This window comes from Lepus europaeus, chromosome 7, assembly GCF_033115175.1.
Source record: "Lepus europaeus isolate LE1 chromosome 7, mLepTim1.pri, whole genome shotgun sequence".
NCBI lineage: Eukaryota > Metazoa > Chordata > Mammalia > Lagomorpha > Leporidae > Lepus > Lepus europaeus.
In genome coordinates, this window is record NC_084833.1 from 112,122,925 (window position 1) to 112,142,035 (window position 19,111).

The 19,111-nt window shown below is 40.3% G+C and overlaps 2 protein-coding genes across 2 annotated transcripts; one reads left to right on the top strand and one right to left on the bottom strand.

Annotated features, from left to right (window-relative positions):
- Positions 1-1,252: 1,252 nt before the first annotated feature.
- On the bottom strand, positions 1,253-2,188 carry LOC133764732 (putative olfactory receptor 10D4). Its single transcript, XM_062198420.1, has one exon. The coding sequence runs from the start codon at positions 2,186-2,188 to the stop codon at positions 1,253-1,255; it is 936 nt and encodes a 311-aa protein (XP_062054404.1).
- Positions 2,189-5,736: 3,548 nt separating this feature from the next.
- On the top strand, positions 5,737-11,222 carry VWA5A (von Willebrand factor A domain containing 5A). Its single transcript, XM_062197625.1, is given in 7 exon segments — positions 5,737-5,740; positions 7,188-7,357; positions 7,589-7,677; positions 7,892-8,031; positions 8,447-8,548; positions 10,812-10,890; positions 11,051-11,222. Coding segments are annotated over 7 exon segments (756 nt in total).
- Positions 11,223-19,111: the final 7,889 nt, after the last annotated feature.

Consider the following 19,111-nt stretch of genomic DNA (forward strand, 5'->3'; position numbering starts at 1 on the left):
TGTTTTCCCCAGCATTATGAAACAGAGATTTCAGGAAATGAAGTAAGTCATATATGACTTTTTCTAAGAAAGAAAGACCCATATTCTTTCCCATGGGGAAGAAAATTTTTATTGATCCTCAAATTTAAATTAAAATCCTAATGTGGGCTTTCTTTTTTTTTTTTAATTTTTGACAGGCAGAGTGGACAGTGAGAGAGAGAGAGAGACAGAGAGAAAGGTCTTCCTTTTGCCGTTGGTTCACCCTCCAATGGCCGCCGCGGTAGCGCGCTGCGTCCGGTGCTCCGCGCTGATCCGATGGCAGGAGCCAGGTGCTTCTCCTGGTCTCCCATGGGGTGCAGGGCCCAAGGACTTGGGCCATCCTCCACTGCACTCCCTGGCCACAGCAGAGAGCTGGCCTGGAAGAGGGGCAACCGGGACAGGATTGGTGCCCCGACCGGGACTAGAACCCGGTGTGCCGGCGCCGCAAGGCGGAGGATTAGCCTGTTGAGCCACGGCGCCGGCCCTAATGTGGGCTTTCTATAATAGACATGGAGATAAATCAATGTTCCTTAAGCAACACATTCAAACTCAATTTTTTAAATCATGTTTTACAAACTGAATTTGATTTAGGACTAACCATCAAGAGATTTAATTGTTCAAGGAAAATGTGCTGATCATACAGCAGTCTGAACACCAGAAAAATCTCAACATCAAACTAGAGTGCACACTGGAAAGACTTTATATTAAACATGACTAAGGTAGTTGAGTTTTGGTGTAGACTGGTGACAGCTGGAGCTTACAAAGAACGAATACATAATATAGGGGTCTGATCATCTATGTTGCTGATCTGAAGAGATGTTCACTGTCACTGAGGCTGCTAGGATTTGCATTAGTGGTCATTTGATTTCCAGCATGAGTGACTACTCTTGAGTAGTCTCTGGGTTACTTTCTTTACTTTCCCTAGATAAACTAGAGTGTACTTTTAAATGAGATTACGAGAGGGCAAATATGCTTTCCTCACTATTTCAAAGAATAAAACAAATAAGAAAGGTTCATGGAAACAGCCATGCTGGGAGAGAACTCAAACAGCCTAAGAATCCATGTAATGTCTGCTGTGTGACTCTATTGGTAATTGTTCATGTAAACATATAGAAAGATTATGTCATACATTGATTCTGAGTACATTTCATATCAATGTATATGAAAGTGGCAAATGAAAATACAACTGAAGAAATGTAGAGTCAAATTCTGTTCTGCAAAGCTGTCACTGTTGTCATTTGTTTTCCAGGGGGAAGCATCTCTCGGGGAACACATTCTTCAGGGCTGATTTTACATCTTTATTCCTTAGACTGTAGATAAGTGGGTTCAGCGTTGGTGTGACAAGGTTATTCAGGATCTGAATTATGGCACCAAGCAAGGGGCTGGGGTTCCGCTGTAGATAGATGATGATGATTGGCCCATAAACACACAGAATTGCAACAAGATGGGCACTGCAGGTGGAGAATGCTCGTTGCTTGCCCTCTTTGGAACGGATTTTTGATATGGAGATCCCAATGCGAGTGTAGGAGGCAAGGATGAGAGAAAAACAGACTAGAGACAAAAGGCCAACGTTGGTAAAGCCTACCCTCTGGGCTCGAGAGGTGTCTGCACAGGCTAGAGGTAACACTGCAGGAATATCACAGAAGTAATAGCCCACCTGGTTAGGGCCACAGTAGGGTAACTGAAAGGTGAGGGAGGTGAGGATCGTGGCATGGACACAGCCACCCAGCCAGGTCCCTGTGGCCAAGGCAGAGCACACTCTGTGGTTCATGATGACCGTGTATCGCAAAGGAAAGCAAATGGCAACAAAGCGGTCGCAGGCCATCACCGTGTACAGGAAACACTCTGTGCAGCCCAGGAAATGGTAGAAGAAGAGCTGAGCCACACAGCCCTGGAAGGAGATGTCCTGAGTCTGCCCTGAGAGGTAGCACAGCATCTTGGGAGCAGTTGTTGAAGAGAATCCCAGGTCAAAGATGGAGAGGTTTCCCAAGAAAAAATACATAGGGGTGTGCAGCCTCGGCGAGGAGATGATAGCAGTAAGGATGAGCACGTTTCCCAGGAGGGTACACAGGTATAATGCCGAGAACAAGCACAAAAGCGGCCCCTCGAGGCCCTGTGTCTCAGGGATTCCCAGCAAGATGAATTCAGTCACCCATGTGTGATTTCTCATTGTCGTGGAAGGATCAACTCTTGGGCGTCTGTGAAAAGAAATTCATGGTTACATCTGATGTATTTGTAAATTAACTGTGTTTAGATTGGTGAAATGGAAAAGCAGCAAAAGCCTTGACACAGAGCCTGACAAGATGTAGCCTCCCTGTGGAACTGTGGTGATGCTGCTCGCCCTAGTCTGGCTCTTTCTGCACCCCAGTCTTTGGTGGCAGGCACCTTTCACTCACAGTCTCATCAGACATAGCTCCAGGCAGAGTCTCCTATCTCCATGTTTCATAGACACTATCAAATAGCACGCATTCCAGAGCTGCTTTGTTACTCTAAAGAGAAAAATATAAAGATTTGTTGTCTTAATATAAGTCACTTTCACATTTCTTATTTTTATTTAAGGCAATTTGATTACACCAACTCTCCAGAATTCATTTATCTTCATGTAGGCCACATAGATGAAAGATACAATGTCATTCTAACATTATTCCCTCAGGTTAGAGGGTCAACATTGAGAAGTTGGCCAAAAATAAGGTCTCAGATGGGGCTAATGGATTGAAAAATGACAAAAACAGGGCCCTTAATCTGCAGTCACCTGAATCTAGTGTACAAGAGTTAAACTTCCTTTTCTATCTCTGAAGTCTGTAATTGTCTAACAGGATCCAAACAGGGCAAGATCAATTTAAGACAGTACAAAGCACAGGAGTTTGTGTGGAAATGACTCTCCAAGTTTCATATTTTGAAAAGTTTTGATTATTTTCTAGTTCTTTTATCTTTTCCAACACACTGAGGTCATTACATTATAGCTCAATCAACGGATTCTATTGTCTAAGACCCTGTCATTTTACCTGTGAGCTATCTATTTTTCTAGGTATCTATCTAGTATTCATCTATACAGGAATCATCTACCCATCCTTCTGTCATCTGTTATCTGTGTTCTTGGTGATTGTGAGGCAGAGAACTAGAGGGAAGATAACAAGCAAAACACAAGGGTTGGGCACTTACATGGCAAACAGGGAAAGCAGCTGGTGTTTTCTATCCTTTCCCAGTAGAAGGAAGGAGACACCCCTGCCTAAACCCCCATCAGCTTGCAGCCTGCATGTAGCTACCTTGAATTTTCTTTCCCAGTCGCTTTCAAATAGAATTACACAAATCTAAATGGCTTCAGGTTCCTTGCATTAATTTCCTGACTCTGGGAATTGTAATATTTCATGAACACAGGAGATTTAAATAATCTTGGTCCTCCTTTGGGTGTAAGTCCCCCAAGTCAGGGAACTTATTGATCAAAGGAGCAATTAACTGCTAGCTGTAATTAGATCTCAGAAGTGAACGAGAGAGTGTGTGTATGCGTGTGTGTGTGTGTGTGTTTGGACAGAAAGAGAGAGGCTATTATAATTTTCTTAATAGAATATATTTCAGATGAATAAAAATTCATTTAGCACGTATGTCACACATATTTTTGTGTGCAATTTCTATATTTGCTGCTTGTGCATGTGTGTGTGGTTTTTATAAATAAAATGTATGTTATTTCACTACATTGTGCCAACAGAACTGAGTTACTTCAGGCAGAAGTAATGAGGGTAGCTCAGAAAATTATAGAAACTGATGAGAAACTAGGCCCAGGGCAAGCGGGGATGACTCCAGGAATCTTAGAGTGAGCATTTATGGAGCAGATCAGTATGCTTCAAATCAAATGGTTCAGCTTCAGCAGCCTCTGTCTCCATGTGCTTCCCCTGAAGATTCCAGTTTGAGTTCCTTGGCTGAGTCAGAGGCCTACCCCTATGAGTAGGGTACAAGGTGCAGTAGAATGGAGATGGGCAGTTCTCCAATGGGAGGGAGAAGTTTTGTTGCCAAGAGAAACAGAAAAGAAATATGCCGAGAGGCCAAAAACAAGTTTGAGTCTTCACTGAAGTATCTGTCTTGCATTATTTTGTATCTTTTGCAGTATCCGTGTTTGATGCTGTGGGTGCTCAATAAATATTGATCGGGAATGGCTGGGATGCTGTATTTCTCACTGAGTGCATTTATTCATTTGTTTATCTATATATAGCATTTATGCCAACAAATACTGAGCCCTAATTATGTGTTAGGCATTACTTATTTGCCAAGTGGGACAAAAGTTTTGTGAGGGAATTGGATTAAATACAGTTCTTCTGCTATAATGATCTATAACAGATGTGCAAGAACAAGAGCATTTTATAATCTTATATAAACCTCAAAACTCTGATATGATTTATTTCAGATGAAGACAATCAGTGGTCAAATAAGTTAAAAAATTGCTCAAAATAAAGTCTGGTGTACAGCAAGTTAAGCTTCTGCCACCCATGTAGAAGACCTGGATGGAGTTTCAGGATCCTGGCTTTGGCCTGGCCCAGCCTGGATATTGTCGCCATTTGAACCAGCAGAGGGGAGATCTCTCCCACTGTCTCTCTCTAATTCTACCTTTCAAATAAACAAAATAAATACTCTTAAAAAAATGAAAATGAGGAATTTATTTTGCATGAAGATGTGATTTGGCTTCTTTGTCAGGCTTTGGCCATAAAATTTAGTATTTAGGGACTATTTAGATGGTTACATAATTCTGTATATATCTGGAATTATTATTTATATGCCAATGTAATGTTCTGTTCTCCATCTAACTAATGATAAAAGATTTAGTAGGGAGCAGTTCTTTTGCCTAATTGTTGAGACTCCTGGTGTCTCACATTAGAGCTCCTTGGTTGAATTCCAGGTCTGAGTTCCTAATTCCAATTTCCTGCTCCTGCAGATAGACCCCGGGCAAAGCAGCAATCGCTCAAGTAATTGGGCTCCTGGTGCTCATCTGGGACACCTGGATTGTCACTCTTGAGCCTGGCCCAGACCTGCTGTTTCAGGTGTTTGGGGATGAAGCAGCAGATGGGGAGCGTGTTCTCTCATTCTCTTTCTCTGTCTCTCTCTCTCTCTCTCTGTGTCTCTAAAATAAAGAATTTATAAAAAGTAGTAGTGTAAAACCTAATAATTCTGCCTTTATGTATGTCTATTATTGTTGATCTTTAAGGCTTTAAAACATAACTGACTTGAATAAAATGGCCATTTGGCGACTCAACCAGTGGATGCAAGATATCTCTCTGTAACTCTGCCTTTCAAATAAATAAAATAATTCTAAAAATAAACCCGTTAAGTGAAATCTCAGTAAATTTACATTGGCCTAGTAAAATTTTACTCAGGGAAGGAAGATGGCTTGGATAATTTTAGATGTCCAATTAGAATCAAGATGTTTTAGAATCAAGGTGTCATGTGCTAAACTAATGTGATAGCCTGAGTGGAAGCACTCACATTTTACATTTCCAAAAGGTCACAGGTTCCTGGTGAAAATACTTGTGCATAATTGTGATCACATCATCAAAGAGCAGACTTTAATACAATATTGTGAAATTTTTCTGATTTTTGTATTACAATCTTGAAAACAAAAAGCTGACCCCTGGTAGCAGCTATCATCACACACACATTAGTTAAGTTCCAGAGATCCAAACTCAAGTAACAGATTTATATCAAGATGCTGTGAGTTTCAATTTGCGAATAATGGGTTCGGCGTGTGATGAACAAATAATCCTGGGTGTTTAGCATTTTGCCAATTTGGTCTATAAATTTAGACCACATTTTAATTTTATTACCAAAGATGCCACAGTCTCAACTATAATCTCTTTCCAACATCATCAGTCTCTTCCCATCTCTCTCAATTGTTCTTTCTATATATCCCTAATTTTCTATCCTCTCTCTCTCTCTCTCTCTTAATATTTATTTATTTGAAAATCAGAGTTACACAGAGAGAGGAGAGGCAGAGAGAGAGAGAAGTCTTCTGTCCGATGGTTCACTCCCCAGATGGCCGCAACGGCCGGAGCTGCGCTGATCCGAAGCCAGGAGCCAGGAGTTTCTTCTGGGTCTCCCACATGGGTGCAGGGGCCCAAGGACTTGGGCCATCTTGTATGGCTGGCTTTCCCAGGCTGTAGCAGAGAGCTGGACAGGAAGTGGAGCAGCCGGATCTCGAACCAGCGCCCATATGGGATGCTGGCAATTCAGGCCAGAGCGTTAACCCACTGCGCCACAGCACCGGCCCTAACCCTTGTTTGATTTATAAGAGTAAGCTTACCTTCTTAATATGTTGTGTTGCTTAGTTTCCTTTGATGTCTCTTAACTTCTGAAGTTTCCTTAGTGCATAAGTGCTTGTCTTTGTTGTTAAAACTGGTGAGACCCATGTCAGTTTTTGGTTGTCCTGTGGTATTTCTGAGTTGCTGTGCCACGGGAGTGCAGGGCCCCTGAGGCATGGCTGAACAGAAAGAACCACTTCTGCAGCATTTTCCACTGCTCCTCAAAATGAAATCATAGCTGTGGCTTTGACAACTTAGCCACGCAGTCCAGGCTCCCATGTTCCTCTACCCTATATTTAGATGCTGTTAAAGCTCAAAGTGCATCTCAGTGCTCCCTGTTCTCCTGGGGGTTTTGATGAGTGCTAGGTTCACCAAGCAGGTGGGCTGACTTTGGTGTGTGTAACATTTATTTCACTTGTAGTGCTTGCAAATTCACAACCCAAGAATTGACCACATGATCATTTTAAAGACTTAAACAAGAACTTAACATGATAAACTTCCCATTGATTTTATTTGAAGAGAAATTTTGCCTCTGTAGATAAACCTGTCTCATTCTTCTGTTAGATGCTGAAATATTTTAACCTAGTATATTTCACTCCTCTAGCTAGCTGCCAGGAAACTAGCATTTGGCAACATTGTTTTAACTATTGATTATGCCTGCTAGCTTCCTACCTCTTCCTTCTCTTTCCTATTTGTTCTACTTTTGTATCTTATGTGCCTATAACTTATCTCAAACCCTTTGGAAGTAGAAGTGCATTAGAATCAGACATAGTGTTTTTGATTTGAGTTTTCTCAGTTCCCTATTACTCACTACAATTGATTTGGGGAACTACAGGATTCTTGAGTTACTTCTTGTCTTACAAGTACCTTATTCTTTCTGTATAGATTGTTTGGTGGGAGATCCATGTGCCATGGTGAGTTTCTATCCAGATATCCCAGAAATTGAACCATCAGTTACCTGTGGGGAATTCGTCTTCCTCATGGACTGCTCAGGAAGCATGAACTGCCCTAGGAGTAAACGGGATAAATCTCAACTGCACATAGAGGCAGCCAAGGTAAAGCTGGTACCTTTCTTTTTCTGGGTCACTTGTTCAGCTGAGGATGAATTTCAGGAGTAGATGGCCATTTGCAGCTGTGGCTCCATTTTCCATCTGAGCTGAGCCAGCATGACTAACCTGAGGCTAGTCTTGGAACATGAGGAGGCACAAAGAGGGGTGAAGTGTTGGATTGGCAGCACATGTGTGTCTGAGAGGGTCCTCTGTCTCCTCATACTCTCTTACCACTAGGAAACACTACTTTTGCTCCTGAAGAGTTTGTCCATAGGCTGTTATTTCAACATCTATGAATTTGGATCTTCCTTTGAGGCATTCTTTCTGTAAGTTTCTAGAAAGGCCATAGAGAGTGCAAAAAGATACTTTAAGAAAGGAAATTGATTGTTAAAGGGGTTATTGTAGAATGGCTTTTGGCTTTGGGAATTTCAGGTAAGATTTTTTTTTTTTTTTTTGATGAGGGGCATCTTAATTCAAGGACTCAACAGTGGATGGTGGTGAGCAGCCATCACAGGACAACTGAGTGTTTGCCTTTCTCAGGGACAGTGTAAAGCACACCCAGCAAGCCATGGAGGAGGCAGTGAGAAGAGTACAGCTCATGAATGCAGACCGAGGGGACACTGAAATCTTGACACCACTCCAAGACATTTACAGAAGAACCCCCATTGCAGGCCACCCCTACAGGTAAGAATTGGGATACAGCCAACTGAAGGACAGAGAGAGTGAAAGTCTCCACTCAAGAATCCTTGCCAAGAGCCCCTGAACTTCACTGAAGCACTGTTAAAATATGGCTTACAAGTCCAAGTCTTCTATCCAGTTGTCAATAGTAAACCTTTTCCTTGTTCTTTTTCCTTAACTCCAAGCACTGGACAGTAAGAACTCTTTTGTGGAGTGCCACAACAGCCTTAGATGAAGCTAAGATGCTGAACAGGCCTTAAGAGTACATGCTGGGAGTGACAGTTGAACTTCAGGGGTGTCTTGAGTGCTTGAAGAAGTAGCAGAGCCTCTGGAATGAAGTAGTTGGGTTTTTCAAAGGCAAAGTTTGAAATCTTAAAATGAACTTGACAGAGGCTTGATGAGCATTTTCTTTCTTTGTACAGCTTTTCATCTTCACAGATGGAGAAGTTACTGTTACATCTAGTGTAATTAAATAAGTTAAGTTCAACAGCAGGAAGCACAGGTATGAAGAGAAATGTGGTTTCTGCTGGGATGGTGATGTCACTAATGCCGGCATTGAGTGTCACCTGATTCCAGTGTGGAAATCCCTTGCTGGGACAGAATGCCTCTAGAATTCTAATTTTAGCAACTGAAAATTTGTGTCTCTGTACAAAAATGAAAACATATCAAGGAGTGGACATTTTCTCTAGAGGCTAATGTGCTTGATGTTTGCTTCAAAGGGAAAAGGGCCACCAGCTACCAGGCTTGTGTCTTTTGGCTTCCCTCCTCTTAAAGGCCTCAGCTCCTAGATTCTTGCTGCCTTGGTAGCCTTTTGATTAAAACATTGTATATAACTTTACAGTTTTCTGTTGTCTTTAAACAGTTTGCTCTGACGTTGCTTTGAGTAGAACCTGCCGAAGGTGTTATATTTTAAGTCATATCTTGAAGTCCTATAAAGTCATAATATATTTAGAAACCGTATGCTTAAATTCTGGTTCTCCTTTCTAGATATTATCAAAATCCTCTAACCTCTCCAAACCTCAGTGTCCTCACCTGAAAATAGTTATACCAATAGTACTTACCATATGGGCTCATTTTATTCAAAGAATATACCCATGGAAAGCTTTGGAAACTGTGTTTGACACAAATAAGTGCTATTTAGGATTTTACCATTATTCTCATTATTATTTTTATCATTATTTACCCAGAGGTAGGGAACATTTTTTTTCTGCCAAGGGCCATTTGGATATTTGTAACATCATTCATGGTAAAAATGATCAATTTAAAATTGATCCTGTATAGATCTATTGAATTATGAGTCCTGCCTACAGTTGCCTTGGTAGGGTCAGACCAAATGATTTTGTGAGCCTTGTACAATCTGCAGGCTGGATGTTCCCCACCCATGATACACAAAACATGCTAATGAATTAAGGCAAATAGTTAGCTATCAATGAAAATTGTTCTTTTTTAAAAAGATGTGTTTTATTTGAAAGGCAGAGCACTAGAGAAAGGTGGAAACACACACACTCACATAGAGGATCTAATACTACAGAGTGAATTAAAATGGCTTTTTATACCATCTTCTGTATCACTTTTTGAAGAAAACATAAAAGAGACTTTTTAATATTTATTCTAGTATTGCAGAATGCACACACAGAGAAGGGGGGGGGTGGAGAGCACTTCCATGTGCTGATTCACTCCCCAGATATCTGTAATAGCCAGAGGTGGGCCAGGCCAGGTGCATCAGCAGGCAGCTGGATTGAAGTGGAGCAGTGCTCTGATAGGGAATGCTAGTGACACAAGTGGTGGCTTAACCTGCTATGCCACAACACTAGCCCCTCAAATTTGGTTTTGTACATAAAAAAATACCTAAAATATACACAAAAGCACTTTATAGCCTAGGCTACAATTCAAAGATAATGATGAGAGTTTCATTGTGATTCTAAAAAGATGTGGACTGGCTGGGTTTCTTAGGGAGAATTATCATAGTTCAGTCACTGCAATTAGAAGTTAGGACCTTAGCCTTCATATTATGAGACTGACGCACTGCCTACTGTGCTAAGGAGGCAGGCAGGACCTTAGCCTTACAAACTAGAGCATTAATCCTAATGTTGATGTCACCAGACTTGGGGATAATACCTCACACTAACCCAAATCAAAACAGCTAACATTCTAGTGTGTTACATGACATTGAAAATTATCTCTGTCATGTCTTCTCAAAATGTGTATATTTGTATTATCAATGTGTTCTCTGTTTATAGACAGTTCTGTTTGAGAAACCAAATTGTGGTTAAGGAGCTATTTGGTGCACATGGACCAGGGCAGGGTGTGAACTCTCCAGTTAGCAGAGCAGAAAGCACAGGACCCTACCATCAGAACAGCTTTGCCTGGGCAAATGTGGTGCCAGGACAATATTGTGTAGGCAGTGGTGACCGTTTCCTTTCTTGTGACTTGCCAGGGGAATCTTGTAGTCAGACAGACCAGTGCTCCAGTGCATGCATTGCTCACCATTCAGTAGAGCAATGACCTTGGGCAAATTTCTTATATTCTCTGGGCCTCAAATCCTTCTTTGCAACAAGAAGTGGAAACTTGCCTCTTAGGAGTCTCATGATAATAAAATTGCACCATTAATTTAAGGCATTTATTATTACAGTTTTTAAAATATATGATCAATAAATGGTAGCTATTAGGCTTCTGGTTAAGAAAGCAGACAATTTCTTATGTGTTTTGGATCATTATGTGTTAAAATTCTGGTTTCATTCTTAAGAACTGCTTCCTAACCTGCATCCTTTAACAATTGCAGATGTCTCATTTGGTATTGGAGAAGGTGCCTCCACCAGCCTAATAAAAAACATTGCTCAGGTTTCAGGAGATCCTTCCTCCCTTCCTCCCTTCCTCCTTCCTCCCTTCCTCCTCTGCCATTCTTAGAGCTAATTTTCTTCTTTTAATTCTGGCTAAGTTGTTTCCCTACAATCATGTTTCCCTTTTATACCACTCAAGTCTTATCTCTCCGTTTACCTTGATTTTTCTATCCTCTGCTAGCCCTAACTTTCAGGAGCTCTGTGTAATACTGAAGGCTCTGGAATATTTGTCTTGTAGCCTCACCATTAACCGCCTTGCTGCAAAATCCCTGCTCCAGACCAAAGACATGGTCTTCAGAGAAACTCTCGAAGAAGATAAAACAGATGTGTTGAACATAAACCTTGAGTCTTGAGTTATAAGCTCCTATACTGCTTTTGTTGATATCAACAAGGAACTCAATGAGCCAATTCAAGGGCTGATAATACATGGTTGGTGATCACATAGATAGCCAATGACCAGATTGGGCATGAGACTAGAAGTGTTAGAACAGGGAATTTGAGGAAAGGGAGAAGGTTTGGAAAAGCCATTAGGAACAATTGGAGAGTGGAATGCCATTTGCCACAGAGTACTGAGGACTCAGTTTAGCTCGAGCAGCTTGACTTTGGTAGTGACATCAAGAGAATCGTGGTTTATGTCACTCATTTCAGGGGACTCAGCCACTTTGGTTTAAGAATGAAGGGTGTAGGATGTTGACTGAATTCCAAGATCAGGGTTTTGTACAGTGAGTGTAATGAAAGGAAATTAGAGACATGGGACAGAAGATATTGAGAAAAGAATGGTAAATTGTTGGACCTCAAATTTAGGGAAATTAGAGAAGAAAGCAAAGATAGCAGGCAGTTGATACACAGTGGAAAAGTAAAGGAATTAGAGACTTAATCGAATCTCTGAGTTAGAAAGCTGGATAAATCAGATATGGTATTTAAAAGGTAGGTTTTTTTTTTTCTCAATCTAGTTTTTACAAGTGGAACAGTTCTGCATAATAAGGGACTCATGTCTTGGGAGGGAGTGGCTAAAATGTGATGGCTTGGGAGTCATTGGGTTTTAGGAACTCAAGAAGCCTTGCATTAGGGTATTGAGTAGGCTGTCTACAAAGTTGCTGAAATCCTGCAGGTTGATGGCAGGCCTTGAAATGGAGTGCAGGTCTGTGGCTTAGTTCTCATAAATTTTAGAGGATGATGGAACATGGTAGGGAGGGTAGAGGTTGACAGTAGTGAGGACACATTGAAGGTAACTCCAGAGAGAGAGAAAGAGCAATGATCTGGATACAGAATTAGGGACTGAAGAGATCGTCAAACATACATCCCAAACCGCAGAGTGTGGAACAACATTCAAGAGGCATAGAAGGATAATTGTTTGAACAGAATAAATTGGTTTGGAAGTAAGACTTAATCGAAAGAAGCTTCCTGTAGTGAAACCAAAGATGCAGCAGTAATTGTTCAGCACACGTCAGGGGTTCCAGAGGATGCCATAGAAGTAGAAACAGAGCTCAGAGGGCAAGGGTGTGTGCCAAAAGAATGACATAACAAGACTGGGTGACTGGAGGTCATATGGATAGGAGATTTTTGTCTCAAATGATCAGATTTCACCTTCTTTGTTTACTGAGGAGAATATGGGTTCCTCCATCTCCGAGTCTGCACTTGTGTTTTTCAGTTCATCCAATGGCAGTGTTCTCCATTCATCGTCCTCCTGCACATCTGCCCGTGAAGAATATTTCTTCTTGTGTGACAGAAGAGTACCAGCACAATGATATCTATCCCTGTAGGTTGATGAATCACAAGGTCCTATAGAGTCTAAGTGAACATCTTTCCTGGAATATTTCCTCACCAATGTTTGTCTGTCACCTATACAGGACTAAGCACATCCCAAGCTACTAGTCATAAACCAAGGAACGCTTGCTTCTCTGTCAGCAGACAGGCCTCCTGTGAGATGGGAAACACACATTCTTCCACCAGCATCGACACACAAATAGCCCAAGCAGGTGATTTGGGCCTGAATTTGCTTCTATGAATATGGGGACTGAAGAACTAATCATCAAGTCTCAGGACATACTACAGGGCAGTTGTAATCAAAACAGCATGGTACTGGTACAGAAACAGATGGATAGACCAATGAAACAGAATAGAAACACAAGAAATCAATCCAAACAACTACAGCCAACTTATATTTGATCAAGGATCTAAAACCAATTCCTGGAGCAAGAACAGTCTATTCAATAAATGGTGCTGGGAAAACTGGATTTCCACGTGCAGAAGCATGAAGCAATACCCCTACCTTACACCTTACACCTTACACCTTACACCAAAATCCACTCAACATGGACTAAAGACCTAAATCTACAACCCGACACCATCAAATTATTAGAGAACATTGGAAAAACCCTGCAAGATATTGGCACCAGCAAAGACTTCCTGGAAAAGACCCTGGAGGCGCAGGCAGTCAAAGCCAAAATTAACATTTGGGATTGCATCAAATTGAGAAGTTTCTATACTGCAAAAGAAACAGTCAGGCGAGTGAAGAGGCAACTGACAGAATGGGAAAAAATATTTGCAAACTATGCTACAGATAAAGGATTAATAACCAGAATCTACAAAGAGATCAAGACAACAAAACAAACAAGCCACCCAAGAAATGGGCCGAGGACCTCAATAGACATTTTTCAAAAGAGGAAATCCAAATGGCCAATAGACACATGAAAAAATGTTCAAGATCACTAGCAATCAGGGAAATGCAAATCAAAACCACAATGAGGTTTCACCTCAGCCCTGTGAGAATGGCTCACACTCAGAAATCCACCAACAACAGATGCTGGAAACAGATGTGGGGAAAAAGGGACACTAACCCACTGTTGGTGGGAATGCAAACTGGTAAAGCCACTATGGAAGTCAGTCTGGAGATTCCTCAGAAACCTGAATATAATCCTACAATACAACCCAGCCATCCCACTCCTTGGAATTTACCCAAAGGAAATTAAATTGGCAAACAAAAAAGCTATCTGCACCTTAATGTTTATTGCTGTTCAATTCACAATAGCTAAGACCTGGAATCAACCTAAATGCCCATCAACAGTAGACTGGATAAAGAAATTATGGGATATGTACTCTATAGAATACTATACAGCAGTAAAAAACAATGAAATCTGGTCATTTGCAACAAGATGGAGGAATCTGGAAAACATTATGCTGAGTGAATTAAGCCAGTCCCAAAGGGACAAATATCATATGTTCTCCCTGATCCATGACAACTAACTGTGCACCAAAAAGGAAACCTGTTAAAGTGAAATGGACACTATGAGAAATGGTGACTTGATCAACCCTTGCCCTGACCGTTGATGAACAACTTAATATGTTATCCCTCTTAGTATTCTTTTTATCTGTTCTACTTAATACTATTGGTTTAATTCTGTAATTAATACGCAGTTGTTCTTAAGTGTTGAAACTTAACTGAAAAGTTATCCCTGTTAAATATAACAGTGGGAATAAGAGAGGGAAGAGATGTACAATTTGGGAAATGCTCAATCACACTTGCCCCAAATGGTAGAGTTAGAAACATACCAGGGGATTCCAATTCAATCCCATCAAGGTTGCATGTACCAATGCCATCTCACTAGTCCAAATGATCAATTTCTGTTCACAATTGATCATAATGATAGGGCTAAGAATCAAAGGGATCACATAAACAAGGCTAGTGTCTGAAAATACTAACTGATAGAACAAAAAAGGGAGAGAACGATCCAACATGGGAAGCGGGATACACAGCAGACTCATAGAATGGCGGATGTCCTAAACAGCACTCTGGCCTCAGAATCAGCCCTTAAGGCATTCGGATCTGGCTGAAAAGCCCATGAGAGTATTTCAGGCATGGAAAGCCAAGACACTCTGGCAAAAAAAAAAAAAAAAAAAAAAAAAAAAAAAAAAAAAAAAAAAAATGACCTAACTGAAAGATCTCTGTGAGTGAGATCCCAGTGGAAAGAACAGGTCATCAAAGAAGGAGGTACCTTTCTCTGAAGGGAGGAGAACTTCCACTTTGACTATGACTTTGTCTAAATATGATAAGAGTCAGTGAACTCAAAAGGCTTCCATAGCCTTGGCAACTCATGACAAGAGCCTAGGGTGGTTACTGGCGCCATAAACAAGAGTGTCAATTTGTTAAGTCAACAACAGGAGTCACTGTGCACTTACTCCTCATGTGGGATCTCTGTCCTTAATATGCTGTACATTGTGATTTAATGCTATAACTAGTACTGAAACAGTATTTTACACTTTGTGTTTCTGTGTGGGTGCAAACTGATGAAATCTTTACTTAACATACTAAATTGATCTTCTGTATATAAAGATAATTGAAAATGAATCTTGATGTGAATGGAATGGGAGAGGGAGTGGGAGATGAGAGGGTTGTGGGTGGGAGGGAAGTTATGGGGGGGAAAGCCATTGTAATCCATAAGCTGTACTTTGGAAAATTATATTCACTAAATAAAAATTTTAAAAAAAGACTCTACTGTTATGACTTTTCCTCCACAGGGGATAATCTGTTGAAAATATCAAGAAGTGAGAATATCCAGCCTCCCCCCTCCCCCCGCATTTGCCAGGGTCAGCCCAGCTTCTGTAATAGAGGATCCTGCCACAGTGGAGTCCTAGTGACCCCTAGTTGAGCAAACCCTTTTTGCCGTTCCAGGTCAACAAGCTGGCTGAAGGCTGGGCCTTGCTCCTCCTGAACTCTGCTGTCACCCAATTTGGGCCCCTGCTACACTGGTCATTCTTTCATAAGTTTGGTTTGCAGGTAGATTTTCTGGGTGTTTTCTGATTACTTTCTTCCAATTACACTCTGACTACACCCTATCTTTGAACGTAGCAGCCTCTGTATCTACTGGATCAGGCACCAGTAGCTCCACATTTGACTTCTTTTCTCTTATTTCCTCCCCAAAGTCCTTGGAGAAAAGCAGCACATGCAGCTGATTTCCCTCCAAAAGGCAACTGGTTCCTGGATCTGGATGAAAGCCTGGCCAAGGTCCTAGGTATGAGTTTGGAAGACACACTGGCAGCCCACCCTGCCCAGGTGAGGTGAAAGGAAGCAGTATGCATGACTGACGGGAGGAGGTCAGTAACTGGAATTGGCAAACTGAGGTCTCCTTGAGGAAGGAGATTATAGGAGCCATACTGTAAATTAATTACTTTTTAACAGAAGTTGAAAGTTGTTTTTTTTTTTTTTTCCTATTTATGAAGAGCACAATGTATTAGGAAGTAGTAGGCTGGCTAGGAGGAGTTGATGGCTTGAGATTGATGCTGATAAAGGGAGAACAAAAATTCTCCTCCACTTCAATTATATTTCATGCCAATCATCTTCCTTGTGTAGGTAATATTTAGTGGACAATTACTCTGTACCAGGCAAGGTGCCATGTACATATCATCTATGATCTTGTTTAATCCTCATATCAATTAAATAAGGTAGATCCTAGTCAAGTTTATATATGGAAAAAGAATGAATCTTAGAGAGGTATAACAATGTAGTTGAGTTTCCATACCCAGTCATTGGCAAAGTCAGGCTCAGTCCTAGAACTATCTCTCTTTAGAACCTCTGATAACAACTCCATTATTGCTCCTCTTTATGCTGAAGGAAGTGGCCCTGACATTACCTGAAGTGAATAGAAGCCGATATAGATGAAGTGTGAGGAACCCACTAGTTGTTTTGAATATATTCAAATACACTGAGGATAAATTACATTCCAGAATTTAAAAATATTTGCTAAATCTTCCAATACTTATTGATAAATTATTAAATATCAGTCATGTACCCAGAACCTAAATGACATATATGATTGTGAATTTTCAGATTGTAGAAACTGATGCAATAACTTTATACATTCTGTAATCATACTGTGCCATCCAGTATCCATTAGTCACATTGTTGCTAATGTAAATGAGGAATGAAATTTTTAATTACATAGAGGCATGCTATGAAGTGTAATACAGTGATTTCAAAGACTTAGCATAAAAATATTTCATCAATTATTTTTATATTGAGTAAAAGTTGATATGGGTATAGTACATTAAATAAAATATATTATTAAAATAATTATAACTTTCTTTTTACTTTTTAAAATGTGATTAGTAAAATTTTTAATTACATTTGTCTAGCATTGTATTTCTATTAGAAAATCCCATTCTAGAAGAAATAACATAATAATTTACTAACACTTGTGAAAAGATACAAGGACTGTAAGGATTGTAAGATTCAGTTGGAACTAGACAAGGCTAATGTTTCCTTTGATGTGGTTACCATGCCAATAAATCAAGGGAAACAAGAGGGATGGTATATTTGAATTTCAGTAAAGAATTTGAATTTTTTTTTTTTAGCAATGAGACATGTACCAAGTACAAAGTGTCTGAAGACTGAATGCTGAATAATAAATTAATTTAAAACTTGAAATATATTTTTATACCCTTGAGGCTCTGAAATTTGTTTGGTCCATACTTTTATTGAAGGCTTAGATGAACATGTAAGCCCAGGCTTTCCTATTTGTAGATGACAAAACTGGAATATAAAGTATTAGACAAGAGAATCAGAGTTCCTAAAGACCTATGAACAATTAGTTGCATTTTCTTATGAAACAATAACAACATAGTAGAGATAGAATTCAGATATTATTTTTGGTTATAAATTCCCAACTATACAAATAGAAAAGAGAAACATACTGATTTCAAAGTAGTTGTATGTGAAAATCAGAGGATTTAGATTACCACAAACAATGTAAGAAACATATTCAGAGCATGGTTAGTGGGAGACAAAAGGATTATCTGAAGAGTTACTGTCTTCTCCGGCAGTAGATGGAAATTGATAACTACATTTACTTTCAGATATGACCATTTAAGGAAATAAATACGTTTTAAATCACTGTGATTCTTGGTTTTAGACTAGAAGCATAGGATTCTTGCTGCTTTGACATAAGTAGTCTTCTTGAGGGAGAAATGAATGAACAGAATTTTGATATAAAACAAGACTACTCAGAGAGTACATAATACCTGTTTCCAAGCTGTACAGATCATAATATAAACAAGAATTTACCTTCTTATACTCACTGTAAAAATGAAAACTTTAGGGGACACTGAGTGAAAACTTTTGGGAGCAGAATTTCCTGCTAAGTGGCTGAGATTTTCTGTTGAGCGCTATGAGCAATATAAGTACAACCAAAATATTTGGCTTTCAGTCCTAACTTCCATCATTTGCTGTAAGTGAACTTTGGGAAAATCTTTTCACTTCTGGATGAATCAGTTTTCTTCCTTTAAAATGTGGTAATGCACATTTCTCCATGTTTCTTGTTGGGGGGAGGGGATGATGATTAAAATAAAACCCTGAAGTCATTTTGTAAGATATAAAACAACTATGTGTATGTTTTTATTACCAAACTGGATAATCTTTGTTAAGAGATTTCAGAGTTTGCAATATTGTCCTGGTCTTAAAGTCTTTTAAAGTTCAGTGGATTTTTGTTCTTGGATCCAAGGTCTGGTACTATGCCGTGTGCAGGGTGGACTGTACAGGATGGACTGGGCTGGAGGAAAGGTGAGTGCGCCGCTCTCCTGTTCCCCAGCCTCCTGATCCCAGAGACAGTCAGACTCAGCGGGGAGCCAAGTCAAGCAGGGACTCATTTGTTGCGTGCATAACAAAGCCTTTTATAACACAAAACTGCAGAGTCATTGGGGCAAGGCATAAGGACCAACCAATCACTTAAAAGGGCATTTTATGGGGTGATTTCTATAGGACTAGCTGTATGTCTATACATTCGTTATCAGTTGTCCTCACTTCCCCTGATGTTGCTGGCCAAATAGCTTTGGTGGTAAACAACTTTGGATTCCACCCATCTTACTTCCTTTGGGCGCCATCTTTGAATTGCCTTGTGTAACTAATTTCCCCACACCTTGCAGGCAGTAGATGGAGGTAGAGAGAGACTTGGTGGTTCCATTTGTCCATTTGTAGTGGTTTCGGGGATAGTAAATAGGGGAGAAATACAGTTTTTGTGTTCTGTTAGGTAGCTTCCTGCTTTGCCTTGAGGATTCAGCATCTCTCTCTCTCTTTCTCTCTCTCTCTCTGTCTCTCTCTCTGTCTCTCTCAGTATCTGGATTCCTCAGGTTGGGCCACCACGCTGGCTGTGATATGGCTGCATGCCAGTGGGGATTTGATATTGGAGTGGGTACTTCTGGAAAAGAAGGCAGTGGACTGGGTCCGCACCTATGCAGGTAGGATAACAAT